General features: G+C 43.2%; 1 protein-coding gene across 2 annotated transcripts in view; it reads right to left on the bottom strand.

Moving 5' to 3' along the window:
• The window catches only part of rassf5 (Ras association domain family member 5), a 43,110-nt gene that overhangs the window by 14,839 nt on the left and 3,132 nt on the right, over positions 1-25,139 (bottom strand). Inside the window, exon 2 of one of the 2 annotated variants that reach the window (XM_007899543.2) lies at positions 11,033-11,154. In XM_007899543.2, coding sequence (XP_007897734.2) covers positions 11,033-11,154 — 122 coding nt within the window. Of the gene's footprint in view, positions 1-4,119; positions 4,755-11,032; positions 11,155-25,139 lie in introns of those variants that run through there. The other variant, XM_007899544.2, reaches the window with a different exon arrangement.

Here is a 25,139-nt window from a genome sequence, read left to right as displayed (position 1 = left end):
GTGAGTGACATTGAGATTCACGTAGACAAGAGTAACGTAAGAGTTTGTGCAAGCTCGTTATACTTGGATGATAAGCGTTGAATTTTTTTATCGTACATTAAGAGTACAACTGCTCTCACTTACTCTCTAATCTTCTGTCCTACTCCAACCGAGATCAATGCAAACCTCAGGTGCAACGCCTAATCTTTTCCTCAGATATGTTCAGAGCAAAGGCCTGAACGTAGACAGACACAGGCATCTTCAAACTTCAACTCACTTCCATTCCCACTCCAAACCAGCCCCTCTTTCCAGCCACATCTGACAGTGCACTGCTTTGGAGTGAGAGTCAGCCTAGACTTTCAGCTCAAAGTTCCCAAGTGGGGATTGAACCCACGAGCCTCTGACTCAGAGACGAACATGATACCAACTGAAGGCAGATTGACACTGATAACGAACCTCTCGTTGGAACAGTATTTCCTTTATAATTTCCGCTTCTAAAAAACGACGCAGAGATCGTACATTCAAAGTATCAAAGTAGGTTCTGTAGTTTTCAGGGTAGGCTTTCTGACGCACTGCGGACCTCCATTGTTTGCACAGGAACTCGCTTCCTCCCATTTAGCGGCATTTCACAACCTGTTAAACCTCAACGAACACACTTAATCTTTTCCGCAGGCTGCCGCCTTTTGTCCTAATCATTTAGCAACTTCAGCCCAAAGTCTTATTTCTCGACAATACCCCTCCTCTATTCTATACCCGCGACACACCGTTTCCCCCCCCCACTGTATACAAAAAAAACTTTTGTTTTTATGCTACCAACAAAAACCGTAACCGAAAGAAAATCCCAAACGGATAAAAATCAGAACGAGACTTATTTTGTCGGTCGCTTAAGTGAACTAATCCATTGCCACTTGGCTTGTATGTCTGCACATCTGTGCTGCGCTGAATAGATAAGCATAAAAATGTCACAGCATTCAAAGAATGCTTGAGATGTAGGAAAGGAATGGTGCCCTGGTATACCGAGATACCATCCAAGTCTCTTAAATGTTTTTGCTTAAATGCACAAAGCTGCTCTGCGCCTAACAATGAATTGCTTTTCACGAGCTTGGATGCGTAGGTAGGTACTCTGTTGGCTCACATTTCCCGGCTGAGAATGTTTGTGTGTGGGCACGCAAAAAAAACAAATTACATTTCAATTACATTTGGCACAAAAGATCTGGGAAATGTGGAGGTTGCCTCCACCGCTAGATCGGATACACTTGGGACCAGTGTGGTTTGGCAGACATGAATCTGGGAGATGGTAGACAGGCACAGGTGTGTATTGCACCTGCTCACTGTGCAACATAGGAACAGGAGTAGGCCATTCAGCCCCTCAAGCCTGTTACGCCATCACGGTTGATCTGCATCTCAATTCCGATTACCCGCCTTTGCCCCATCTCCCTTCATACCCTTACTCCATAAATATTTGTGGGATGGGGGTGGGGGAAGGAAGTCTGATCTCTGCAGCTTGACCAGACTAACATTTGATTCAATGCTTTTCACGTTCAGAGGGCATCTCAAAGAGCTTCACAAGGTTCACTGTAAAGTGCAGTGACTGTACGTTTTGTGGGTGAACAAAGAATGAAGAACGTCACCTAAAGCCTATCAGCGAAGGCAGTTGTTTAATTTTAATGAAACTCAGAACAAGTGATAAAGATTCGCAAAACCCTGAAGCTGCTAGAACATTGGAAAGGTTTTTTTTTTAGGGGTGTACTGGGTCTCTTTGATTAATTTTTGGGGGGATTTCTCAAACACGTGACTGCACGGAAGTGGGGAGAAGGAAGCGGAAGCAAAAGCTCACTGTTGTCAGGAATCGTACTAATGAAACGTAAAACATGTCAGCGACTGGATCCGGGCACTGACACATCATTCGTTTTTATACCGATGCTACTCTTTGCCGAGACAAAAATCTCATTTGTCATTGAACGTTGAAACGGCCATCAATCAATGGCTCAAATACGTGCAATGTATGCGTACAAGGTTGCAAGTGTACACAACGCCTCAGTGGCTCTAGACCTGAACACACACAACATGCAGCAACGACAAACAATGCCGATGATTGTCTGCCATTGACGTGACCCCCATTGCAAGCGTAATTCGTATCAGCCTCAGGGTTATTGCTGGGATGGTCACAGAACAGGAGGGGTAAAATCTTTCAAAATGGATGATTAACCAATCTCGTTCCCCCCCCCCCCCCCCCCCCCACCCCCACCCTCCCCCCTTCCCCTCCCCCTCCCACTCACACAAAAAAAAAAGGTAAACCTGACAGGAGTGAACTTAAAAACACAGTGTATATTTTCCAAGCTCTTAACAACAACAACAAATTACATTTGTGTAGCGCCTTTCAAAGGCGTTGGAAACACTGCCATATCTCTTTTGGCGCCAGTTCACGTTCAATATGTTTTGCCCACGAAATACACAGTCACCTCACTTTACAGGATATCCTTTGAAGCGTTTTGAGACATCTCAACTACGTTGATCAGGCGCTTTATCAAGACGCGAGGATTATTATTATTAATAGCACGATTGGTGCAGAGTCGCTGAAACTGAGAACACGCTACAGCAATTCTGCATAAGAAATATGGTCTCTTCAGTTAGCGTTTTCATTCCTTGGACGCTTAAATTGAAGCATTTTTGTAGCAGATTTACACGGCAGCAGATAAAACTCCATCGAAATACTGATTAGGAATCAGAGTCCTATCGTAATTGCAGGTTTTAAGACTTTCCAAGGCTGGTCGAGCGAGCAATCTCTTTACGATGCAATTTCAGGAGTATATCTGCATTAGTAAAATGAGCACAGGCATGACATTTTCCAGAGAATCTTTCATCGTAAATCGCTCGCTGCTCTCTCCGCGGCTTGAGTAGAAAAAAAGAAGTCTGAGCCTAATTCTGATGACCGACACTGAAAGCCTTTAAACCAAATCAGTCCTGCCTGGCATCTTGTGTTATACGCTGCAGTGTGTACAACTTGGTAATAGTTAAGACCATTACACACCATTTACACCAGCAAACGCCATTTTAATCAAGCCCTCCCACTCCGCAGTCTTCTCCATCAATTCCGCTTGGAATTTGTCACAATGTTTTTTGACCCAAAGCGTTTTCTACAGAGCAAACGGCATCTCAGCTCGTTGGTTTGGCCGACTTAATTTCGCTTGAGAAAAACACCAATGTGTGTACTGACAATATAATTTACATTGAGATATTGCCTTGCCTTTCAGGTTGGGAAGTTGGCTGGGCAACCGAGCTGGTGGACGGGGTGGCAGGTGGGGGGTGCGGTGGGTAAGGAGGAGGGTAAATGGGGGAAGCTGAGGAGTGGGGTTGGAGAGGGAGAAGATGACGAAAAGCGTGATCAAAGCATGGTCTTTCTGCAGTGATGGCGAAAAATAAGAAAGAACGAACGGGTCAACGGGGATACAGCTAAACACTGTTACGCTAAAACTACAATGAGTGTCTTGTGCATTTTTTTTAAAAGAATATCTTTACAAACAAAGTTCCTGCAGAACGCAACTCGGTTCAACAAAATTGGTTCGGCGCTGAAGTCAAACTGATATCTGTGAGCCATTTGCAACCGGACACAAGCGAATTTAGCCTTTTTTTTACACACACAAAAGCGAATAATCTCACTCGTGTAGGGGGGCTCTGTTGCTCTACGTACGGAGCACGTTGGAGCATTCGGAATTTGGCAATTTGTCGAATCCAGTTTTAATCGCTCTGGGCCGCTGCCCCGCGTGAAGGGCGCTATGTAAATGCAAGTTGTCGCTGTTAACTGTGCAGCCATTTCTCCGCGGTCCTTCAAAGAAAGTTACTGAAAACAAATACGGCTTCGAGAATTAAGGAATCTGTCATATTCCACAGGCTCTGAAATAACAACACCGCCTCCAATAACTTACATTTATGTAGCCCCCCCCCCCACCCCTTATGCTGGATAGCATCCTAGAGCATGTGATAAATAAGACTAAATCTTGAGTAAAAAGAGTAGGATTGTCTCCCGGTAGTTTGTCTCAACTTTTCTTTTTTAAGCGATAAACCGAACAATTGGCAATTTACGCAGCTTCGCTTTCATTGATTTGAAAGTCGGCAATAGATTTAATTCACTGGTGTTACCTTTACTAAATGCTTGTCTTTGGGTTTTCCGAAGAATGAAGTCTTTGCAGTAAAGAAGTAGTCTTCTTCTAGGCTGCCATATCCACTGCTCATGCTGGTACAATGATTCAATTTGGCGATCAAAATTCATCAGAATATCCTGGAGGAATTTAGCCGGCTATTTAACAGACCTGGAGACTTGCAATACAGGAACTCGCTGTGTGATTTCCCAACGCAAGACAGCAGTTGCTTTGCACCAGGCAGGAAAGAGGGCTTCATACATACACACTCCACACACACACACACACACACACACACGTGAACTGTCTTCACTATTCCTTCCAGGGCCTTTTGCTTCGGTCGTTGTTAATGTTTAACGAGTTAATCTTCTGCGCGCTTTTTGCTTTGGTGCTTTCTCCCTTCTTGTCGCCCAGTTGACTTTGTCTTATTCATTGGGCAGTGCACCCATCTTTCATTGCGTGTGAGAGGGACGGGCTGTTTGCAGTCAGTTCAGTTCAGTTCAGCTCAGCGTAGTGTAGTCGACAGCCTGACTGGGGAGCTACAGACCAGCCTGCTCCATCTGTGGCTAATCAGCTATCTGCATGCATACATGAGCCGAGTGAGGTCAGCTCCTTCCTGCCTTGCTTTGCCTTTACCCACACAGAATCATAGAATTCTATTGCCTTGTGCACCAGAGGTGGAGTTTTATTTCCTTCAGGTCTGCACCACTATCAATATTTCATTAATCCGCCAGCATTTCACTTCTATCTTTCAATCGCTTTGAGTCATCGCAGGAGTCACACTGGGATCTAACCTGCTCTTAACCTGGTCACCTCTAAACACGTCTGCTTGTAATAACTGCTGCAGGTAACGCAAATGCAGGTCATCCCACTGAACAGCAAAAGCGCTTTAAAGAGTCTTTTTAAGGTGTCGTAGGGTGTTGCAAACGTAAAGAGAGCTTTGCGCAATGGCGCAGTGTTGAAATCGCAACTCGCAGCTGAACTTCCTGCTATTTTTTTCAGGCTTTGAGTCGAAAGAACATATTGCAAAAGAGTAAAATTACAGCAATTCCGACAAGCCCTGGCAATTTCACATCGGGGAACGCGTCTCAAGGCGCTTCGGAGGGATTTACCGAAGTGTAACGACTGTGCATTCTCCAGGCAGACAGTTTGCCCGCGGCAATGTCCTGCAAACAGCCATGAAGTGTACGATCAATTCTAACTGGAGCTACTGCCCAGTGTGAGACTGAGCTGTGCAGATCTACATCTCAATTAACAGTCTGTGTGCTGAGTTAGCTGATCTGAGCATTAGGAGTGTCGTACTACTCTTTACTTCAGCACGTTCTCTGTGCCAGAGATGGATAAAGAAATCAGCCATCAGTCTTGTAATTAGTTGAGGATATAATAATAATAATAATAATAATCCTTGCATTTGATATAACGCCTTATCACGTCATTAAAACATCTCAAAGCGCTTCGCAGGATATTCTGTAAAGTGAATTGACTGTGTATTTTGTGGGCGAAATGAGACAGCCAATTGTACACAGCAGCGTCCCACAAACAGTCGCTGATAGAGGGATTATTACCCCCGGAAAGCAATCTGCCAATCGACTAACAACCGAAATCCTACTTACTGCTCGTTAAACACAGGCTACTATTAAACTCTTCCTAGATATTCCCAGTGACTGCAAAGCAAAGCTGACGTTACAACAACAACTTGCAGTTATATATAGCGGTTCTTCGCACAGGACAGTTGCCTGGGAGTGTTAACTGGTCTTTGTGGCAGATACAATTTTGTTCACGTTGATGAAAACAAGGCAAAGCAGCTGGATGCTTAGGAGATGAGTTTGCACTGAAGTCCTGGCATTCTCGCTGTTCAAGCGCTCTGAGACACAAAGCCACGACTCATAAGGCCCGCTATATAAAGGCAAGTTGCTGTAGTTGCATGGCTTTCCTGAATTGATGAAGACCGCAAAACACTCAACAAAATACTCGAAGACTGGAGATGGAGATGGGACTTTGGGCATCTGTTAAGAGGATGTTTCTCTGGTGGAGGAAAATTCCTTTGAGTTCTGTAGCATTTTGGAATGTAAACCAGGACACGGTTAACATTAACTGGATGTCACCAAACAGCCATGAACTAAAGAACCAATTAATAACAATAATAATCCTTGCATTTGATATGGAGCCTTATCGCATTGTTGAGACGTTGGCTGCCGCGTTTCGCCCGCAAATATACGGTCAATTCACTCTACAGCATTTTCTGTGAAGCGCTTTGAGACGTCGAGAAGACGTGAAAAGCGCTATATCAAATGCAAGGATTATTATTGTTATTATTATTATTATTATCTCAATGCGCTTCACAGAATATATGGTACAGTGGATTGACTCTGTAGTTCGTGGGCGAAATTGAAGCGAGAGATTGTTAGCCAGTACACTGGGAGAAACTCCCTTCTCTTTTCTAATTGTATCACTGGTATTCCCCTAACGTCAACCTGAACGCCCTTAATGCGTGTGTAGAACATTCACGATTGAAAGAACGAGGGAACGGAATAGCTCCACTGTAATCTTTGCGGGATTGAAAACCGGGTAAATGAAATCGAACAGAACTTTCCTTTTTATCAAAACCCCCCCCCAATCGAAATGCTGTTCGACGGCAACGTTCGCGGGAGCAATTTATTCCGCGTGAATGCAGAACCCGACCACGATATTTCAGACGAAAAAAAAAATTCAACCGGCGGCGGGTTTGACAGCGAGCTCGATTAGAAAACGCTTCGGAATTTCACTGATTTGATCGCTTAAAATGCGACGCTCGAGCCCTAAGTATCTATTTTTAACCGGAAAGAAAAAGAGAAAATCTGCAGTTGTCGCAAGTGGGCTGATTTATTCTGATGAGGACCTTTGGTCAAAAATGTCAACCTATCAGCTGTTGATTGACCTCATGTGGTTCCTTCCCCCACCCCCCCATATCCTTCTGATTCATTAGTAAGTGGAACTGATTTGTACCCGCATCTCTGAAGAGGAACTGCGACTTACCTACAACTTACACGCATTTGACTTAAATGCAACTCATGTCTTATGGTTGGTGGGTCGGTTGTTTGGGGAGAGCGATGGTAGGAAAACAACCTTGAGTGCTATTACTTTCGCTGAACTGATTAACTTGTGATTCCATCGTGAATCATTCTTAGGATTTATTGAACCTGCAATGTCAATGCGAAACTATTGACTTGAATTGAATGTCCTGCTGGTTTGTGTCGGTGCTTGGAAAAAAAAACACTGAGCAGCGGAGAGATTGGACTGTATCTTTGCATTTGCCTTTCACTTTTGTCTCCATTATTTGACCACTGAGAATCAGCCGCATTCTTGCCCAACCTCGTTGAAGGCAAACAAATACTGAACACGGATCCGTTGGATGGTTGGTTTCGTTGTAAATAGTTATGAACAAAGTGTGCTGCATAGATAGCTGCTCCGGTCTTTCTGTGCTTAATGTAGAAGAAAACAATCACACTCCAAGGAGGCTGTATAAACACTTTCTATGCAAAATTACGAGTGTTTCAAGCTCAAATGTTCTGAATGCCCCCCAAAAATCGCAATAACGTTGCTTAAAACTAGTGCTACAATTCACATTAATTGTGGGAAATCACCCACGAAACACAGTCACTGCACTTTATAGTACGTCCTGCTGTGGGATGTCCTCCTGACGTGAAAGGCGCTCTATCAAATGGGAGGGGTACTATTCGGTATTCATCTTTTTTTATTAAGGCCAACAGTACCATTGGTTTAGGAAGCGGGTTCTCTTTGCACGCTCTGTATTGCTCTTCACTTTTAGTACTACCCTTTTAAGCAACGGTCCTATAATCTACGTATCTGTTGGGCTTCACGGGAGCAAGACTACATGAGGTCAGGGACTCAGGTCAGCGGAGCAGGCTGGAAAAGATTGGACAAGATTCGGCATCTAAGGAGTTAATTTTTTCGGAAAAAAAACTACCTATAGCTGGTGAGAAGCGTTTATGACGATGAGGATTTATGGCATTTACCTTTCGGATTCCAGTAGCCTTGGCAACCATAAAAGTTAATTACCTCAGTTTAAAGGGCAGACTGAAAGGAGAAGGAATTTAGTAGCCTGAGGTTTCGGAGCAGTGAATAGTCTGAACTACATTGAATGTCACTCTGCAGCTCTTCTGCATTCGGTTCGAAAGAAATATTTTCGAGTTAATCTCCGTGCCCTCGTGCTTTCATTCATTCTGCCGTGCGCAATTGGCTGGCGCGTTTCACCCACAATATACACAATCGACTCACTTTTACGGTATATTCTGCGAAGCCCTTTGAGACGGCTCAACAACGTGATCAGGCGCTGTATCAAACGCGAGGGCTTCGTCAAAGCGCTTCGCGGAATATACTGTAAAGTGCATCGACTGTGCGGATTTTGTGGGCGAAAATATTCCATACCTCTTGCTCTGTCTGAAAACCCAGCATCCCATTAGCCTTGTTAATAGCTTTCTGCACCTGTGTTAGCAAATCTGTTATCAGGCTATGGATAATCATATTCATACAGTAATGCACACCAGAGGATGTACTGGCTCCTAGTAACCACCGGATTTGGGAGGAAAATAAAACAGATGCTGTGTTGAATTGATCTAAAATCTAATTAAGTTGATGCACTCCATAATTTATATAGTCCATTAAAATCCATTGAATTGTAAGGAACAAGAACTTCTCTATTACAAGTGCCCATAAATTGGAAAAGCTCATGACACGGCATTCATTTTTTGCTGTCATCAGTGCCTGGTGGAATGTTAGCGACTACACTACGCATGTAAGGACCGAGTTGGGAAAGACAACTTGGAGTGAAATGAGTGGTATCTTATTTAAAGGCATTTCACCCACAAAATAGACAGTCAATCCACTTTACTGTATATTCTGTGAAGCGCTTTGAGATGTATCAATGACGTGATAAGGTGCTCTATCAAATGCAAAGATTATTATTACTATTAAGACAAAACTTTGCAAGGAACGTACACTATAAGGAGAACACGATTCCTCACTTGCTGAGTGACAGGATGTCAACTGAAAAATCCGTCTATTGAATTATTCTGGTACCAATTGATGAGAACAAATCACTCATTGTGTGTGTGTTTTTTCATTGCTTGTTGACAGGCGGAGTCTATTTTTATATAGCGGGAGGTCAGAGCCCAAAACACCTGGCGTTTGATGAATTCCCTCTCCCCCCCCCGCACCACCCCCCCCAACTCCTTCCCACATCTCCAAGGATCGTACACTATTTAATCCGAATTTATGTGATGCTTTGATTTAGTTGGCAACCTTCCTGCCACAGTGTGTCCTGGAAGGCAGTAAATATAAGCCATGATGTCGTGCTCTGCACAAGGCAGTTGGTACCTTGGGAGCCTGAACTGCAGACAAACACGTCTGCAAACGTTAGACAATATTATATATAGATATATATATATACAGAAGGCGCAGTTATGATATGTTGGTAGTTATCTGACCCCAGGGATCAGAATCCAGATGTTAGCGCTGTGCAAGCCAACGTTTGAGCTTTTCTTGCAATTTTCTTGGTTCTCCTCATCAAACTCCTCAGCACCGCTCATTTCCCATAGGTTAACAGCGCCTGCAAGTCAAAGCCCCTAATGGGAAGGGTGGTCCTAGCAGGACAGGTAGCGGGAAAGCTTGCCAGACAATGCTCTCAATTTTTATGTGGTTTTAGCTGGTTAGATTCCAGCGGTTACCCCTCCGACACATGCTCTGCCAAGCTGCGCCTAGTACTCTCCAGAACTAGATAAGCAGGGTGCGTTCCTCCTGGGAGAGAGAGAGAGAGAAAAGAGAGAGAGAGAGAGAGAGAGAGAGAGAGAGAGAGAGAGAGAGCAGGGGAAGGTGAAACGTGAAAAAAATAATCTATATTTCTCTGGTTGTTTTTGAAATGTTTTGCTTCAATTTAGATGTTCACTTTCCCATCGCTTGGCCTCACACTGAACCCATTTTCTCGTGTCTTCTCAAGACAAAGCTACGTATCACCAATGTCCCCAATGAACGTACCACTTACTACAGCCAAAGGCACTTTAGTTCACGCTCCTTGTGAATTACCACATGATCTACTTCTGGTAAAGCATCTGGCCACTTCCTGTTTTGCAGTAGCAAGGTTAGATTAGACTAGGAGCTCAGATCCGTTTTACAGAGATGATAGAGAACAAAATCACCCTGAATTGGACTAGGATTGGAAAAAGAACGTGGATGATGATTAATAATAATAATAATAATTCCTGCGTTTGATAGAGCTCCTTATCACGTCGTCAATACATCTCAAAGCGCTTCACCGAATATACTGCAAAGTGAATTGACTGCATAAATGCGAGTTGTTGTTAAAATAGCGGAGGGGGTGGTGGGGGGGAGTGGGAGAGGGGAATTGGGTGTCACAATGATAAGGTCTCTGCTGGCTGACGACTTACTTCCGGGAAGTTTCTAAAACTAAACATCTCCAGAGCATTTCGTTTAATGCAGTCATTTGGGATTCGCACTGTCCACGTTAAATAAATAATCAGACAACACTCCTGTTAATTAGCTGTCTAACCGCCATCACCTCTAGCGCAGCTTGGATTATCTGGTGAAACCATAAACCGATAAAAACGGTTAATATCGGATTACAAGTCTTTTTTTATATATCTATATATTGTATATTATATAAATGCCAGGCTAGTGAGTTTGTTAATCAGCATGAAAAATAATTGAGTGCGACAGTGTCTGTATTATGACAGACCTATTCCAGCTAAATTGTATTAAGTAATTGTGCTCTGGGATTTGCCCTGAGAGATCCCATTGAACTTGCAGATATGCCACAAACCCGCATTACAACAATAAATACAACTATGGATTTTTCTGGCCGTCCAAAATCAATACTGTAACCGCTGAAAATGTCTTACCTCGTCTGGGGACCGCTCTGCCATGTTTCCGGGAGCGACTGTTTCCTCCGACAGCTTTCCCCATTGCTGGCAGTCGAGTTTGATGAAGTTCCTACAATCCCGGTGAGTGGTGCAGTTGCAATCTGTGGAACAAGGAGCACATCAGAGGCACAGGGTTAAGATCTTACAGGATTCAGCCAGGGGACCATGGATTTCGCACAGGGATTTTCGAGGCAGATGAAAGATGTACTAACGTAAGCCCTGGCAATGCTGTACGCACCCCTTGTGGCAACACAAACGGACACCTGGCACGTGGGATTCTAACATTTAGATTTAATAATAATAATAACAATCCTTGCCTTATCACCTCTTCGAGACGTCTCAAAGCGTTTCACAGAATATACTGTAAAGTGAATCGATCAAATGCAATTTGAGGGTTAGAATCCTATATCCTTTCTTAATCGCTCTGGGACCCTATCCTGTGTGAGGGACGCTATATAAATGCAAGTTGTTGTTGTGTTTGTCTTAACACAGATGTCGTGAATCTGACACCGAGATTTTCCAAAATAACCTTGCAGCAGATAAATACACAGTCACTGCGTTTCACAGTAAAATCCCGTGAAGCACTTCGAGGCATCTCAACGACGATTCAGAACGGCTCTGAAATGCTAAATAAATACAGTAAATTGAGACTCGGGTGAAATTTCTACATCTGTATAATAAAAATGATCCTCGCATTAGGCATAGTGCCTTTTCACGTCACGACAAAATACACATGATATATAATTCACTTTACAGTATGTTCTGCAAAGCGCTTTGAGACGTCTCGAAGACGTGACAAGGGGCTATATCAAATGCAAGGATTATTATTTTTATTATTATTATTATTATGACCCGGAAATTGCTTCCCAATGAATCTTGAAACCTACAGACTGATTGCATGGCAAAGTAAACCACTGAGCAAGGCACATTTACTGGCCACTACATTGGCCACGGATCAGCAGATTGATCTAAATGAACCTTCAGAAATCGATTTGCTCCAGCAACTTTTCTTAACGGATCGTTGCTGTGAGGCTGATGAGCCAATATTCCTGTCCGATCGCACGAGATGAACGGCCCAGACGGCTGGAGGATGCTCTCAAGACTGTAGGCCGTTGGTAGGTAACTGCTGTGCTCAAATGCCTTCCCTGCACTCTGAATCTGCTCATTGATAACCGTTGAAGATTTCCTCACTCTCCGTCAAGATTTTTTATTGTAATATTATTATGATAATAATAGTAATCATTGCATTTGATAGAGCGTCTTATCGCATCATCGCAATATGGGTTTCAGACCCATCCCGAGAGGTTGGAGCAGATGTAATCGTTTAAGAGCTCGATGCAACGGAAACATTCAGACCGAAACTTCACTCAACAAAAACTGTACTTAAACAAAATCCACGGGAACCCAATATTTCCAAAGCCCAGATTTCTGCCAAACCGAAAGCAACAAAACGACTTAGAAGAAAAGTTAGTCAAATCTTTACTCGTGGAGCGCTGCGCAGCAATTACTCGTTGTACTGAAAGTACTTTCTGTAAACATCATAAAATTGCCCCATAAATTAGCCTTAAGGAGAGCTCGTAAAGGTTTGCACACGGCAGCACGTGATGCCACCTTGTGGCGTGATCCAAAGTAAAAGGCTCGACAGCACTATCGGTGGCTTCTCCTCCAACCCATTTGCCGGAAGCTAAAACGCTCTGAGACGCCTCCCTGTGCGGAGAGCGCTGGCAGAAGTGCAAGTTGCTGTTGTTGTTGTTGTCGATGTTGTATAAACGCCAATAATCAGCTGCGTGTAAGGTCTGAACGCACTGCGAGTAATTGGATAAATATAAACTGACGTTTTGAAACGGGATTAAATAATGATAGAAAACAGATACACAGTCAATCCACTTTACCGGCATTTCCTGTGAAGCCCTTTGAGACGCCTCAATGACATGATAAGGTGCTATATCAAATGAAAGGATTATTATTATTATTATTATTATTAAGTACAATTGCAAGGGGGTGTGAGGGGTGAGGGGGTTTGTAATCACTTCTCCACACCAGGATAAGGCAGTATAGTCCAGACTGTGGGAATCTTTATGGATAGCAGAAATGTTGTTCTATCCTCAACCCACAAGAGGGAGGAACTGTTTGCTGTATTAGTGAATTTCCCCAGGCGTAACACTTGTGCACACAGAGGGGAAAGGATTACAGAGTACACAAAAAATTCCATATAATAATAACAATCCTTGTGTTTGACATAGCGCCTTAACAATTGGCAACTGGCTGCCGCGATTCGCCCACAAAATACACAGTCAATCCACTTTACAGTATATCCTGTGAAGCTCTGAGACGTCTCGAAGACGTGATAAGGCGCTATATCAAATGCAAGGATTATTATTATCATCACGTCGTCGAGACATCTCATAGCGCTTCACAGACTATATTGTAAAGTGGATTCACTATGTACTTTGTGGGCGAAACGCAGCAGCCAATTGCACACAACAGGGTCCCCACAAACAGTCTTGGATTGAGTGACCAATTTTATTTGAGGGATTATTATCACCTTTTACGGCTTAATGCACTCAAAGATCTCCAACAAATCTATTGTCTGTTCGCTTTGTTTGATGGACATGTCCCTTTCAGTGAAGCATTTGTCTTGCTTAACAAATGCTCCTCTCCCACTGGATGTCTTGTCAGATCATGTTTTGTTCATTTCCTCCCAGGTCAAAACAAAAAAAAGCCCCTTATCTCTAAAGCTAGCCGACAAGATTGCATCTACCAGTAAATGTAAAACAAACATAAACTCCCTTTTGTGGAGGAGGTTGTAAAATCCCAGGGGAATTTTTTTCTCTGTTGATCTTCTTTTCTTTTACTTTCAACCGACTCTCACTTGGAAAAAGAACGCACTCTCGCTGAACCTTTTTTTTTTGAAACGCAGATTAATCCCGACTTTAAGAGGGAGCCGAAATCTGCTTTCAAAAGGGTTTAAAACCAGGCGACTTCAGATAAAATGGCAGCAACTGTTGGTATCATCTGTTACCACTGCGCACGCAAAAAGACTTTCTAATTGAATGATGTATTCAGTAGCTGAAATCGGTTCGATTATGAGCCTTTAGCTTCGAGGCAGCTGTAATCTTGCCAGCTTCAAATAGATGGGCCAATTCTTAAGACATCAGTAGCACATGCACTTTAAGTCCGGGTGGTCCAACCTTTTGCCTCTCGATGGCCAAACGCCCTATTTGAGAAACGACCACAGGCCGTGGCATAAGCAATGTTGTTGTGTTTCTCTTCCAGAGGCGTAACGCTGCGGCATCTCAGCTTCACAACAGGGGGCGGTTGAGGAGCTGCAGAATTTCTCTGACTCAAGAACGGGGATTTTTTTGTTGTTTTGGTGTGGTCAGTGTTACATGACGTATTGGGGTTATCCCCCGTTAATAAAACAAAAACTCCTGTCTCCCTTGCAAAGTGCACAATGTCACCTCCTGTCTTAAAAGTTCGAATTTCTCAAACAGACGATAATCTCATCTCATGAGAACTGATAGAAAGGAGGGTGAAAGAATACAAGTCAGCAATTTCCCTTGGATCACTGGAGAGTTTATACACACAGTATATCTGTGCTACGTTGTAAATCTGGCCCCAGAATCTTTTTGGAGACGTTTTCATCATTGATTTTCCAGAAACGCCTGAGGGAAACGGTACATCATTCCATTCCGAGTTGTTCATTACTCAATTCCTCCAGATAGGAACAAGAACAATTCCAACGTTTGCGAGCGTTAAACTTCCCCCTGAGACAAATCAACATATAGCCTGCAATTGCATTCAGAGACAATCATTCATCATATTTTAATAAAATTCCCAAGACAACCCATGCCAATGTGAATGTCCTGCACTGAGCCAGGACTAGGTAATCCTAAACACTGTACAGACTATACGTACAAGAAACTATATATTCTGAGTCGAGGAAGAGCGTTGCGGAGCCATGATAATCACTGAAGTACTCGCTTAGAAATTCTGGGTTTATGATTCGTGGAGTCCTGTAGCTCAGTGGTTAGAGCACTCGCTTTGCAAGCAAGAGACCTGAGTTCAATTCCAGGCAGAGGGCGAAACCTTGGGCAAGTTTCCTTACTCCACACAGAGCCTAATAATAATCCCTCCAAAACCAAAAACAATAATAAATTGGTCATTTTCAATCCACGACTGTTTGTGGGACATTGCTGTGCGCAATTGGCTGCCGCGTTCGCCCACAAATATACAGTCAATTCACTTTACAGTGTGTTCTGTGAAGCGCTTTGGGACGTCCTCCCGACGTGAAAAGCGCTATATCAAATGCAAGGATTATTATTATTATTATATGGACCTACTCAGTCAATCATTCACACAAATAAGTTACCAGCTCAGTTAAAACCATTCAATAATTTGACCAGAGCTGATATCTAACCTGTACTGGAAACGAGCCAAAAAATTCATTGGATAGTAAGTAGTGCGTTCCGCACACTTTAATAGGTTGCCTTTCCAGGAAGAAGTTACTCATTCACCTCGTCTTAAGACTTATAAAGAATGCACAAGTCTTGAGGTGGTGCGACCTCTTCAAAAAGCAACACCAGTCAACCCCGAAAAATTAACCCTTTCCTGCTCCTTAGTAAACACTCGCTAACGTTTTATGAGGGGAAAACATTCTTGCTTCAAATATGACTCACGGTTGGGCTGTTTGCCCCGCTTTCTCTCCAAAACCAGAATCAGTAAATTTAGCTCAGTTGGTAGTATTCTTACCTCTGTGTCAGGAGCATGTGAGTTCAAATCCCACTTTGAGACTCTGAGCTCACAGTCTAGGTTGACACTCCATCACTGTTCGGGGGGAGCTTTACAATGTCAGAGGTGCCATACTTCGGATGAGACATTAAACTAAGATTCTGTCTCTGTTGAATCCAGCATTGGTTGTGACAGGCATGCGTGTAGCGTTTAATTAGTTCATGATGAAACTTTGTTCAATGAACAGATTGTTATGATAACATTACGTTTGACTATTAATCTCACCAAGTCTATTCGTCCATTCCAGAACTGTGCTTGGGCTGTGGATTATGTCATTAATGTTGATACTGGATACAGACTGGCTTTCTGCAGACACTGAAAAACTACCCAAAAAGCTGGCAGCATGACAGACCCCTTACGCAGAAACTCCAATACTTTGGCTCTCAAGGAAGCCAGGTTTGGAAACTTTGAGTATTTCTACATCACTTTAAACACAGTCAGATTTATAAGCCTTGATCTAAAGCCGTGCCTGGCATAATGCTAGTAATGATCTTTGCATTGATATAGCGTCTTATCATGTCAAAATGTCTCAAAGCGCTTCGCAGGATTTACTGTAAAAATGCAGTGTTTGTGAATTTGCAAGAAGCCAATTTGTGCACAGTGATGTCCCACAAACAGCCGTGAAGTGAGTCATCGATTTTATCTGGGAGGATTGTTGGCCAGGACACTGGGAGAGAGGAACTCCCTTCTCTTTGCTAGTAATCTTTGTTTATTAGGATTACTATTATTATTACATTTATGATGTTTATTTCTCTGTGTAATTTTGTCACTTGCAGACACTTGCAGCTGAGCAAGTTTTAATATTTAATACTGTAGGTTAGAAAAAAGCTCAAGTGGTTCATAATGTGTAGTTGGTAACGCAAACCTAGCGCCCATGCCAAATCACACAAACCCTAATAAGGGGAATAATGTACTGTAACTGAACTCCTGGAAAATCCCTGACGTAACACAACCTGATGTCGCGACGATGGACGAGTTTAACCAAAAACCTCATTAACTGAAAATTCCACCCCTCACTTCTGCTTTCACTTACATCAAAAAGAGCCAATTCCTACGCGGAGAATCCGAATAATCTTCCGTGCTGCGCTCAAAACATCCAGAGCAGAAGCTAGATACGATTTCCAGTCCACTTAATGTCTTTGTTTTCCATAACTCCCACCCTCGTTATACTAATCCTAAAAAAAAATCCTACGTTTGATGAAAGTGCCTTTCACGTCAGGAGGATGCCTCAAAGAGCTTCACAGGATTTACTGTAAAGTCTGGTCACTGCGTAGTTTGTAGACGAACTCAGCAGCCAATTTGCACACAGCAACGTGCCACCAACGACACTGAAAGGATTGACCAATTTTATCTTGGGGATTTTATCTGGAAGGACAAGACATATGGTAAAAGAGGACTGTTCCACAAAAAAGCGGATCTACTGAGCAAAGCCATGAATTTGGAGGAAAAGAGGACAAGGTCAAACCTCGAAACAAAAAATTGAAGCCTAAGTTTAATTTTTTTTTAAATAAGAAACTTCCCAATTATTTTCCTGTTTGACGGACTGAATCATAGCAATGCCACAGTGTCGGGGCACACCCGGGTCATTGGGACTTCACACAGACCTACAACTTCCAGATTTTACACTCCGGGCCACAGAACTTCAACAACAACTTGTGCCCCTCATGCAGGTCAGCATCTCAGAGCATTTCAGGCCCTGAGAGACATCACTGACCAACGTAGACTTTGGAGCTGCCCGGGGTGAAGGTTGCTATATAAATGCAAGTCTTTGTCATTCTTAAAGGCTAAGTCTTGGTGGCGTTTCGGACCTGTAGCTGCTTAAGATACGGACACAGCAAAGTGCTTCCTACAAGTCTCTTATGTGAGTGTCAGTGCTAACTCTGTCCTCTCCCCTTCTGTGATTTCTAGCTGACCCCTTCAGTTTCAATGCAGAGAGCTCCGTCGAACTACGCAATTTTCTGCTTGGCTAAACGAGGACTGAAAAGGTGTCCAAGGTCTCCTTCACGCCCTTCGGTTACTGTGCAGAACTCGGACACTTATCGGAAGCTCTGACAGAACGTGACATTTCAGTCAATGTTGCCCTTTGTATTAAAGAATTCTGACCGTAAGTGGAATATGTCTTGCTAGGACATACATCTATCGCTATGTACTCTGCAGCATTAAAATGTTCATATTGCTTTTTTTTCGCCTATAAAACACATTCTCTGCAAACTACCCCCAATAAAACATGGTCCTTTGCCTAACGACTGTTTGTGGGATGTCGCTGTGCATAATTGGGCTGCTGCATTCGCCTACAAATTCAGTCACTCCATTTTACAGTAAATCCTGTGAAGCACTTTGGGATGCCCTGCTGACATGAAAGGCGTTATAACCAACTGCGAGAATTATTAATAATTAATTCTCTCACCACTCCGTACTCAATTATGCAATGACCAGCCACTAATCACTGAGCTGCACATAGCTTTAAAAAAAAGTCAGGTTTGTCGACGCAAATCCAACGGGACTTTGTAGGAAAACTAGGGATCAAGTCAGCGATCAGTCCGCACAATGGAATTCCAAAGGGATGAATTTACAGAACTGTTTGAATTATATACAAACATGGCCTGATTTCATCCCATTCTTTTCCAGCCTAGTCACCAAGAGAGAAAGCAAGAAGCATAATATGGTGTAGAGAGACCTAAGGCAGAGATTGTATTCAATGCACTCACTGCCCCCTAATCAGAGTGCCCTTGAGCTATGTTTTATGTCAGTACTCTATGTATTGTACGGTATAGACTCCGGTTCCATTTCCAACGCCTCATTGATTCTATTAAATCCACAAGTCCCCTGCAAGGATAAATCGAGAGCGACCAGCTACAGAATGATACTTGGCCTTGCCGTTTATAGAATTTGCCAGCTAAACGTTTCAATTTTCATTACCCTGACAGCTTATCCCTATTCGAGGTCAAGCATCTTCCTGAGCACTAAGCTAAACAAACTTGATAGAAACGGATAAAAGGATGTCATTTGGCGGGCAAAATAATAAATAGATATTCCTCTGAAAGACCGGGGAGGGATATTTTCCGTTCGCATCAGGAATCACGTTGCAAGAACAATATCACAGGTTTCCATCCAAGACATAATATTGTAATTGTGGCACTGGCGTCTAACATATGGGGCACTTGCAGTAACTTTCTCCTGTGTTTTCCATTAATTCCTGATATTCAATCGAAATAAACATTTGTTTGGCTCAACGTCTCATCAAATCCTTTCTTTTTCTCGTTGTTTTGAGTGGTGAAGAGGCCTTCGCATTTCCTTTTAACCTTGCAATAGAATGATAATTGGTGAGAGTGGGCGGGGCAAAACCCAGGCAAGTTTCCTTACTCCACACGCCTCTGTTTACCCAGCAGAAGTAGGAACCCTATTGTAAATCAATTGCTTTCCGGGGGTAATAATCCCTTAAAAAATAATCATAATAATTTAGTTTATTAGAATAATTTATTCAATCCATGACCGTTTGTGGGACACAGCTGTGCGCAATTGGCTGCCACCTTTCGCCCACAAAATATATGGTCAATTCACTTTAAAATATATTCTGTGAAGCGCTTTGAGATGTCTCAACGGCGTGATAAGGCGCTATATCAAATGCAAGGATTATTATTAATATTAATAGGAGAGAAATAATTGTGAAAATTCGGGCACAATCATCCATTTTCTTAACTATGTGTCACCAGTGTTTCTGTGGGGGTGTGTGGGTGGGGGAAAAAGGGGTTACTTATACCTTGTTACTTCTATCGTTATGAGTTCCAAGTTGTGTCATAGGGCCACAGCCTTCAGACTCAGAGGGTGGAGTGCTACCAACTAAGGCCAGGCTGAAAGTTCAGAGGTAAAGCTCTAAAGTAACAAGACTTCCAGGAATGTATCAACAAGTCCATCACTTACTTTATATATCACTGACCAGAACGCAGGGGCACAAAGAATTTGGGTTGGGGTGGGGAGGGGTGGGGGGCGCGGTTAATGCCTTTCTCCAAAACAGACACTGTAGGAAATACTGTATATCATTGATACAACAACAACAACAAGATTTCGTTTATAGGGGCGCCTTTCACGTCGGGAGGACGTCCCAAGGCACTGGACAGTTGGGTCGGGACCCGAGCCTTGGGGGGAAATGGCCAGGGTGAGGGGAGGGAAGGGAGGGAGCGAGGAGGGGGTAGAGAGTCGAGAGGGGAGCTGAAGGCACGGTCGAAGAGATGATAATAATAGATGCAACTGAAAGTGCCCGGAAATATTTTTTGCCCGTTTCACTGTAGAGATTCTGAGAACTCTATTAGCATTTCAGTATGACTCTGATAATAATTAATATTAATAACAATACTACTACTTGCATTTGATATAGCACCTTATCACGTTATCGAGACGTCTCAAACTGGCTCACAGAGTATATTGTAAAGTTAATTGACTGTATATTTTGTGGCCGAGATGTGATAAATGACACTAAACAATAAAATAAGAATTGGTCATTCACTTCTCAGGCACAGTGATGTCCCACAAAGACATGAATGACCAATTATTTATTCATTATCAGGGAGAGTTTGCTGACCAGGACACAGGAGAAATTCACTTTTCTTTTCAAACAGTGCCACGTAACCTTCCACATGTCTTCCATTATGCTTTCCATCAACATTTACCCAACAGGAGTTGACCAAATCTATTTAATGCTGTTCATTTAAAGTTTTGCTGTTTATTTAGTTTTAGCTACAAAATACCAACCGTGATACTGAGGAACGAAACTGTTACCAGTTAACTTCACAACTCAAATTATTTTGTAAAATATTATTCTTTGAAGGTTGCTAAAAATAAATAAATAGCAAACCCGTCTAAAATGTCTCAAAATGCCATGCAACAGCTTGTAAAAACATTGACATTGCATTCATGTTTATTATTCATTACAGATCGTACGTTGTTTTGCACAATTCCGTCTTTCTCTTCTAAGTACTTTCCAAAATCCAAAGGTCCTTCTAAACGGTAGATTTGTGGCATTACAAAGTACGAAACACAAAATATTCACCTGCAAATTGCAGTCACTGAGCAGTAAACCCTGTGAAGCGCTTTCGAGATGTGCTTCCAACGTGAAAGGTGCTCTACAAATGCAAGGATTGTTGTTGTTTATGAGCAGAGCTGAGGTGCGTCGCTAAAGAAATAAACTCACCCTCGCATTTCCAACGTGGTTTTAGGATTTCCGAAAGAGAGCTCGGTTTGCGAAAACCAAGGAAAAAACTCCCGATTCTCCTAATAATTTTACCAAAATTCCCAGCCATCTCCAACTTGCTCGCAGTCATTCTTGCGGAGGGCAATGAGCAACTTGGTCTGCAAGCGCTCAAGACACCAAAAGAGCAGGAAGATAGCACTGTGGTGTGGTATGCAGTGTGTACTGTCAGTACTTAGGTGCAACTTGAGCTCTCAAATTCTCAATTAACCAAACTCCATCCCAAAAGTGTTGCGCTTGCCTAACATTGCTCTTCCCAACTTTTTTTTGGAGGGATTATTACCTCCGGAAAGCGATCGGCCGATCGACTACAAACCGGGAAACTCGCCTAAGGTTTCTCCCTGCCCAGGAATCAAACCTGGGTCCTCTTGCTTGCGAGGCGGGTGCACTAATCACTACACTACGGGACTCCACATCAAACGTAACTCATTTTCCTCCAGAAAGAACATACGTGCACAGAGCAGGCGTGCCCACTTGCACAAGAAGCCCGTGAATCAGCGTCGGAAGTGTACAGTCTAGTGGTGAGTCCATAACCTGCCCTCACTACAGAACATACTCGCGTGACGTCAAGTCACGGAACGCCTTGTCTGGCCTGTGTGTACACACTGACTGCTGTTCAATCTGGACTTTCTTGGATGCATTTAAGCCTTTTAGATCTAGCGCACTGGACGCAAAGTCGCTTCGATTATTTATATGCAAGCCTGCATTAACAAAGCCACAACTCCCCCTCCCCTTAATTACCTCTATTCTCCGAGTGACCCATTCATCCCAGAATTAAAAATGAAACACTGCGAGACCACAGCACGCAGAGACATTGCAATTAGCTGCTGTCAACACTGTCATTGTCACAAATGAGGACAGAGCCATTTTTATCCACTAAACCCAACACTCTTTAAAAAGACGCTGGCTATTCAGGGCGCTGTTAAAGATCCCAGGGCCCGATTCGATGCGAGAAGGGTGTTTCACTCTCTCCCGTTGTCCCGGCCAACAACCTCCCAAATGAGATTGGTCGCTCACTCCATGACTGTTTGTGGGACGTTGCTGTGCGCACATGGCTGCTGTGTTTCGCTCACAAAATACACAGTCATACTACGTTTACAGTAAATCCTATGAAGCCCTTTGAGACGGCTCGACGACGTGATGAGGCGCTATATCAAATGCAAGGATTATTAATAATATTAATATTAACAAGAATCATTTCTACAACATCCCTACATCGCTCAACTCTCAGACGTAGAACCATAGAAACGTTTAGCGCAGAAGAAGACCATTCAACCCATCGTGCGTGCTCTAGGTTTTGTTAACGAGCTGTAAGATAGTGCCTGAGGCATGGGTGAACCATCTTCAGTGTTTGGATTAAAAAGAGGGGTTTGTATCAGACTGTTGTTACGGGGACATTCGGAAGTTAAAGCGTTAAACACAGCCTTGGGAGCATTGGGCCCACATCCACCCTCCACCACATGGCGAGTTCCCATCTCTCTTGGGTTTCCCATGTCCCCACATTTGTCTTTTTCCACATACTTGCTGGAAAAGAGATTTGTTCACACTTTGCAGCTTGTAATATCATTAAAAACTGGGTTGAATGAGATGAGCCAACGATTATTTTTTGGCACCGAAAAACAGGACACAGTTCTGTCGGAGTCTCTAAGCTTCCCCTCCTCTCTTTCTCTCTCTCTGCACGAGTAACATAAGGAATTATTTATCCCCAACCATGGAAAGGTACTTAAGAGTTCAATGGTCATAAAATCATTTTCCAGGTCAAGGAACAGATTTGAAGGTGGAATTGATTAAATATATCAAATATACCTGGCACCGATTTAATGAGTCTGGAGATAGTTAAACAAAAAATATAAACAAGAATATATGTAACGTGAATTGACTGTACATTTTGTGGATGAAACGCGGCGGCCAATTGCGCACAGCAGTGCCCCACAAACAGTCGTGGATTGAGTGGCCAAATGTTTTTTTCAAGGGATTATTACCCCCGGAAAAACGATCCGCCAATCGACTAACAACAAGGTTCCTTCTTACTGCTCAGTCAACAGAGGTGCGTGGAGTAAGGAAACACGCCTAAGGTTTCAGCCCGCTTGGGAATCGAACCTGGTCCCTCTCGCTTGCGAGGCGAATGCTCTAACCAATATAATAATAATAATAACATTGGAAGCTACCCTAATTATTCAGTGGATAAAGATACTTCCCATTGTGGACCAGAGCCACACGAACCAGAAATGTCTCTACTTCTATCTCTGGTCCTGGTCTGTGGCGACTTAGTTGATGTTAGCCAAGGCTGCGATGGTGTTTCTACAGTTATCTTCGGTGCCCCTGAATTAGTGAGGGGCAAAGTGAATCAGTCACAGTGTTTTGGCTCCTGGTTACCATGTACCCGCCTCCCTATATCAAACACTCCAGATTTAGCTCCATCAATTCCAGACAACAATCTAAGGAGGTCGAATGCACGCAGGGAGCAGAACTCCCCCACCCCACACACACCCCCCCCCAAACCCTCTTCCCCCAGCCGGTAACTGCACACAATAGCAATTAAACAAACGCACATTCCTTTCTTCTCTTCAGAGGCACCAAACTTACCCTCGGAATCTGGAAATCCCTCGTGTTGACGTCCTGGGCATTGAAATATGCGAGACCCTGCCAAGAATAAGGGAGTGCAGCACAACTCAGTGACACACCGCAGTCTTGTAGCAGATGTAGGAGGCATGGGAGACTCCACAAATCAAGTCTGTGCAAACAGACGCTCCACATGTGGCTCATCAACATGACACTGTTGCTCCTCTTAAAGCGGAATCTTTATTGAGAATTGAACATCCTGTGTTTTTCTCCCTCTCTTTTCTCCCCCGTTCCTCCTCCTCGCCTCCCCATACCCCCACCTCTCCCCCTCCCCCTGCAAACCTAACTTATTTTCCTTCCTCTTAAGTAGATCCACATCACATGCATTATCCAAAAGAGTGAGCAGTGGGAAGAGAGCAGAGAGCAGTACAGTGTCCGCAAAGTCTTCTTATCCCCCCCCCCACCCCAACCCGGTATGAGAGCGCTATGAGACTGTATAGAGGAGATGAAACAAGAGATGCATTTCACACACACACACTCACACTCACACACACAAAAGATAACTTGACAAAATCCTATTACTGTACTCAAAAAGAGAAGGGAGTTTCTCCCTCCTGCTGTCCTGGCCAACAATTCTCCCCCCCTCTACCGCCAGATAAAATTGGTCATTAGCCAGTTTGTGGCTGTTCGGGGAATGTTGAGGTGTGCATTTGGCTGTCATGTTTGCCTGTGAAATACTCAGTCACTACACTCTACAGTAAATCCCGTGAAGCCCATTGAGCCGTTTCGACAATGTGATAAGGCGCTATATCAAAGTAAGGACTGTGATATATTCAATTGTACAGGTGGGGATGTCCTCCTGATGTGGAAGGCGCTATACAAATGTAATTTGTTGTTGTTGTTGTAAGCGTACAAACATCTCCCTGTACAACAAACAGCATCTAGGATTATTGAACGATCCAGCAAACCGCACTTCACCTTTAATTGCGTTATCACATTCATTCCTAGCATTTATACGATTAAGCATGTGGCACTGTGGTCAATGATGGTGTAGGAGTAACCAGATTTATGAGAGAATAAACTATTTTACACGGCTCATTAGCAGCAAGAAACTGAATGCCGCATTGTTGAGCAGATTAACTTTCACACTGTCATAGCAAACACACAAACACACACGAGCCAAATAATACAGTAACTGGTCACTTTATACAGGATCTTTCACATAGGATGAACATCTCAAAACCCTTCACCGAGACACTAAAACAATAGTAAACCATATTTGTTTGGTCCACAAAATATACAGTCAATTCACTTTACAGGATATTCCCTAAAGCGTTCTGAGCCATCTCAAAGATGTGATAAGGCATTGTATCGAATACAAGGATTATGAGTAGTAGTAGTATTGTTTTAAATAGAATAATTGGAGCAAAATTGTTTTTTAGCTTTACAATTTTCACAAAGAAACACAGCCAGAGCAGGTCGACTGAA

Source organism: Callorhinchus milii, unplaced genomic scaffold (assembly GCF_018977255.1).
Source record: "Callorhinchus milii isolate IMCB2004 unplaced genomic scaffold, IMCB_Cmil_1.0 Scaffold19, whole genome shotgun sequence".
Lineage (NCBI taxonomy): Eukaryota > Metazoa > Chordata > Chondrichthyes > Chimaeriformes > Callorhinchidae > Callorhinchus > Callorhinchus milii.
Note: the sequence above shows the minus strand (reverse complement) of the source record. Positions and strands in the feature narration are given on the sequence as shown.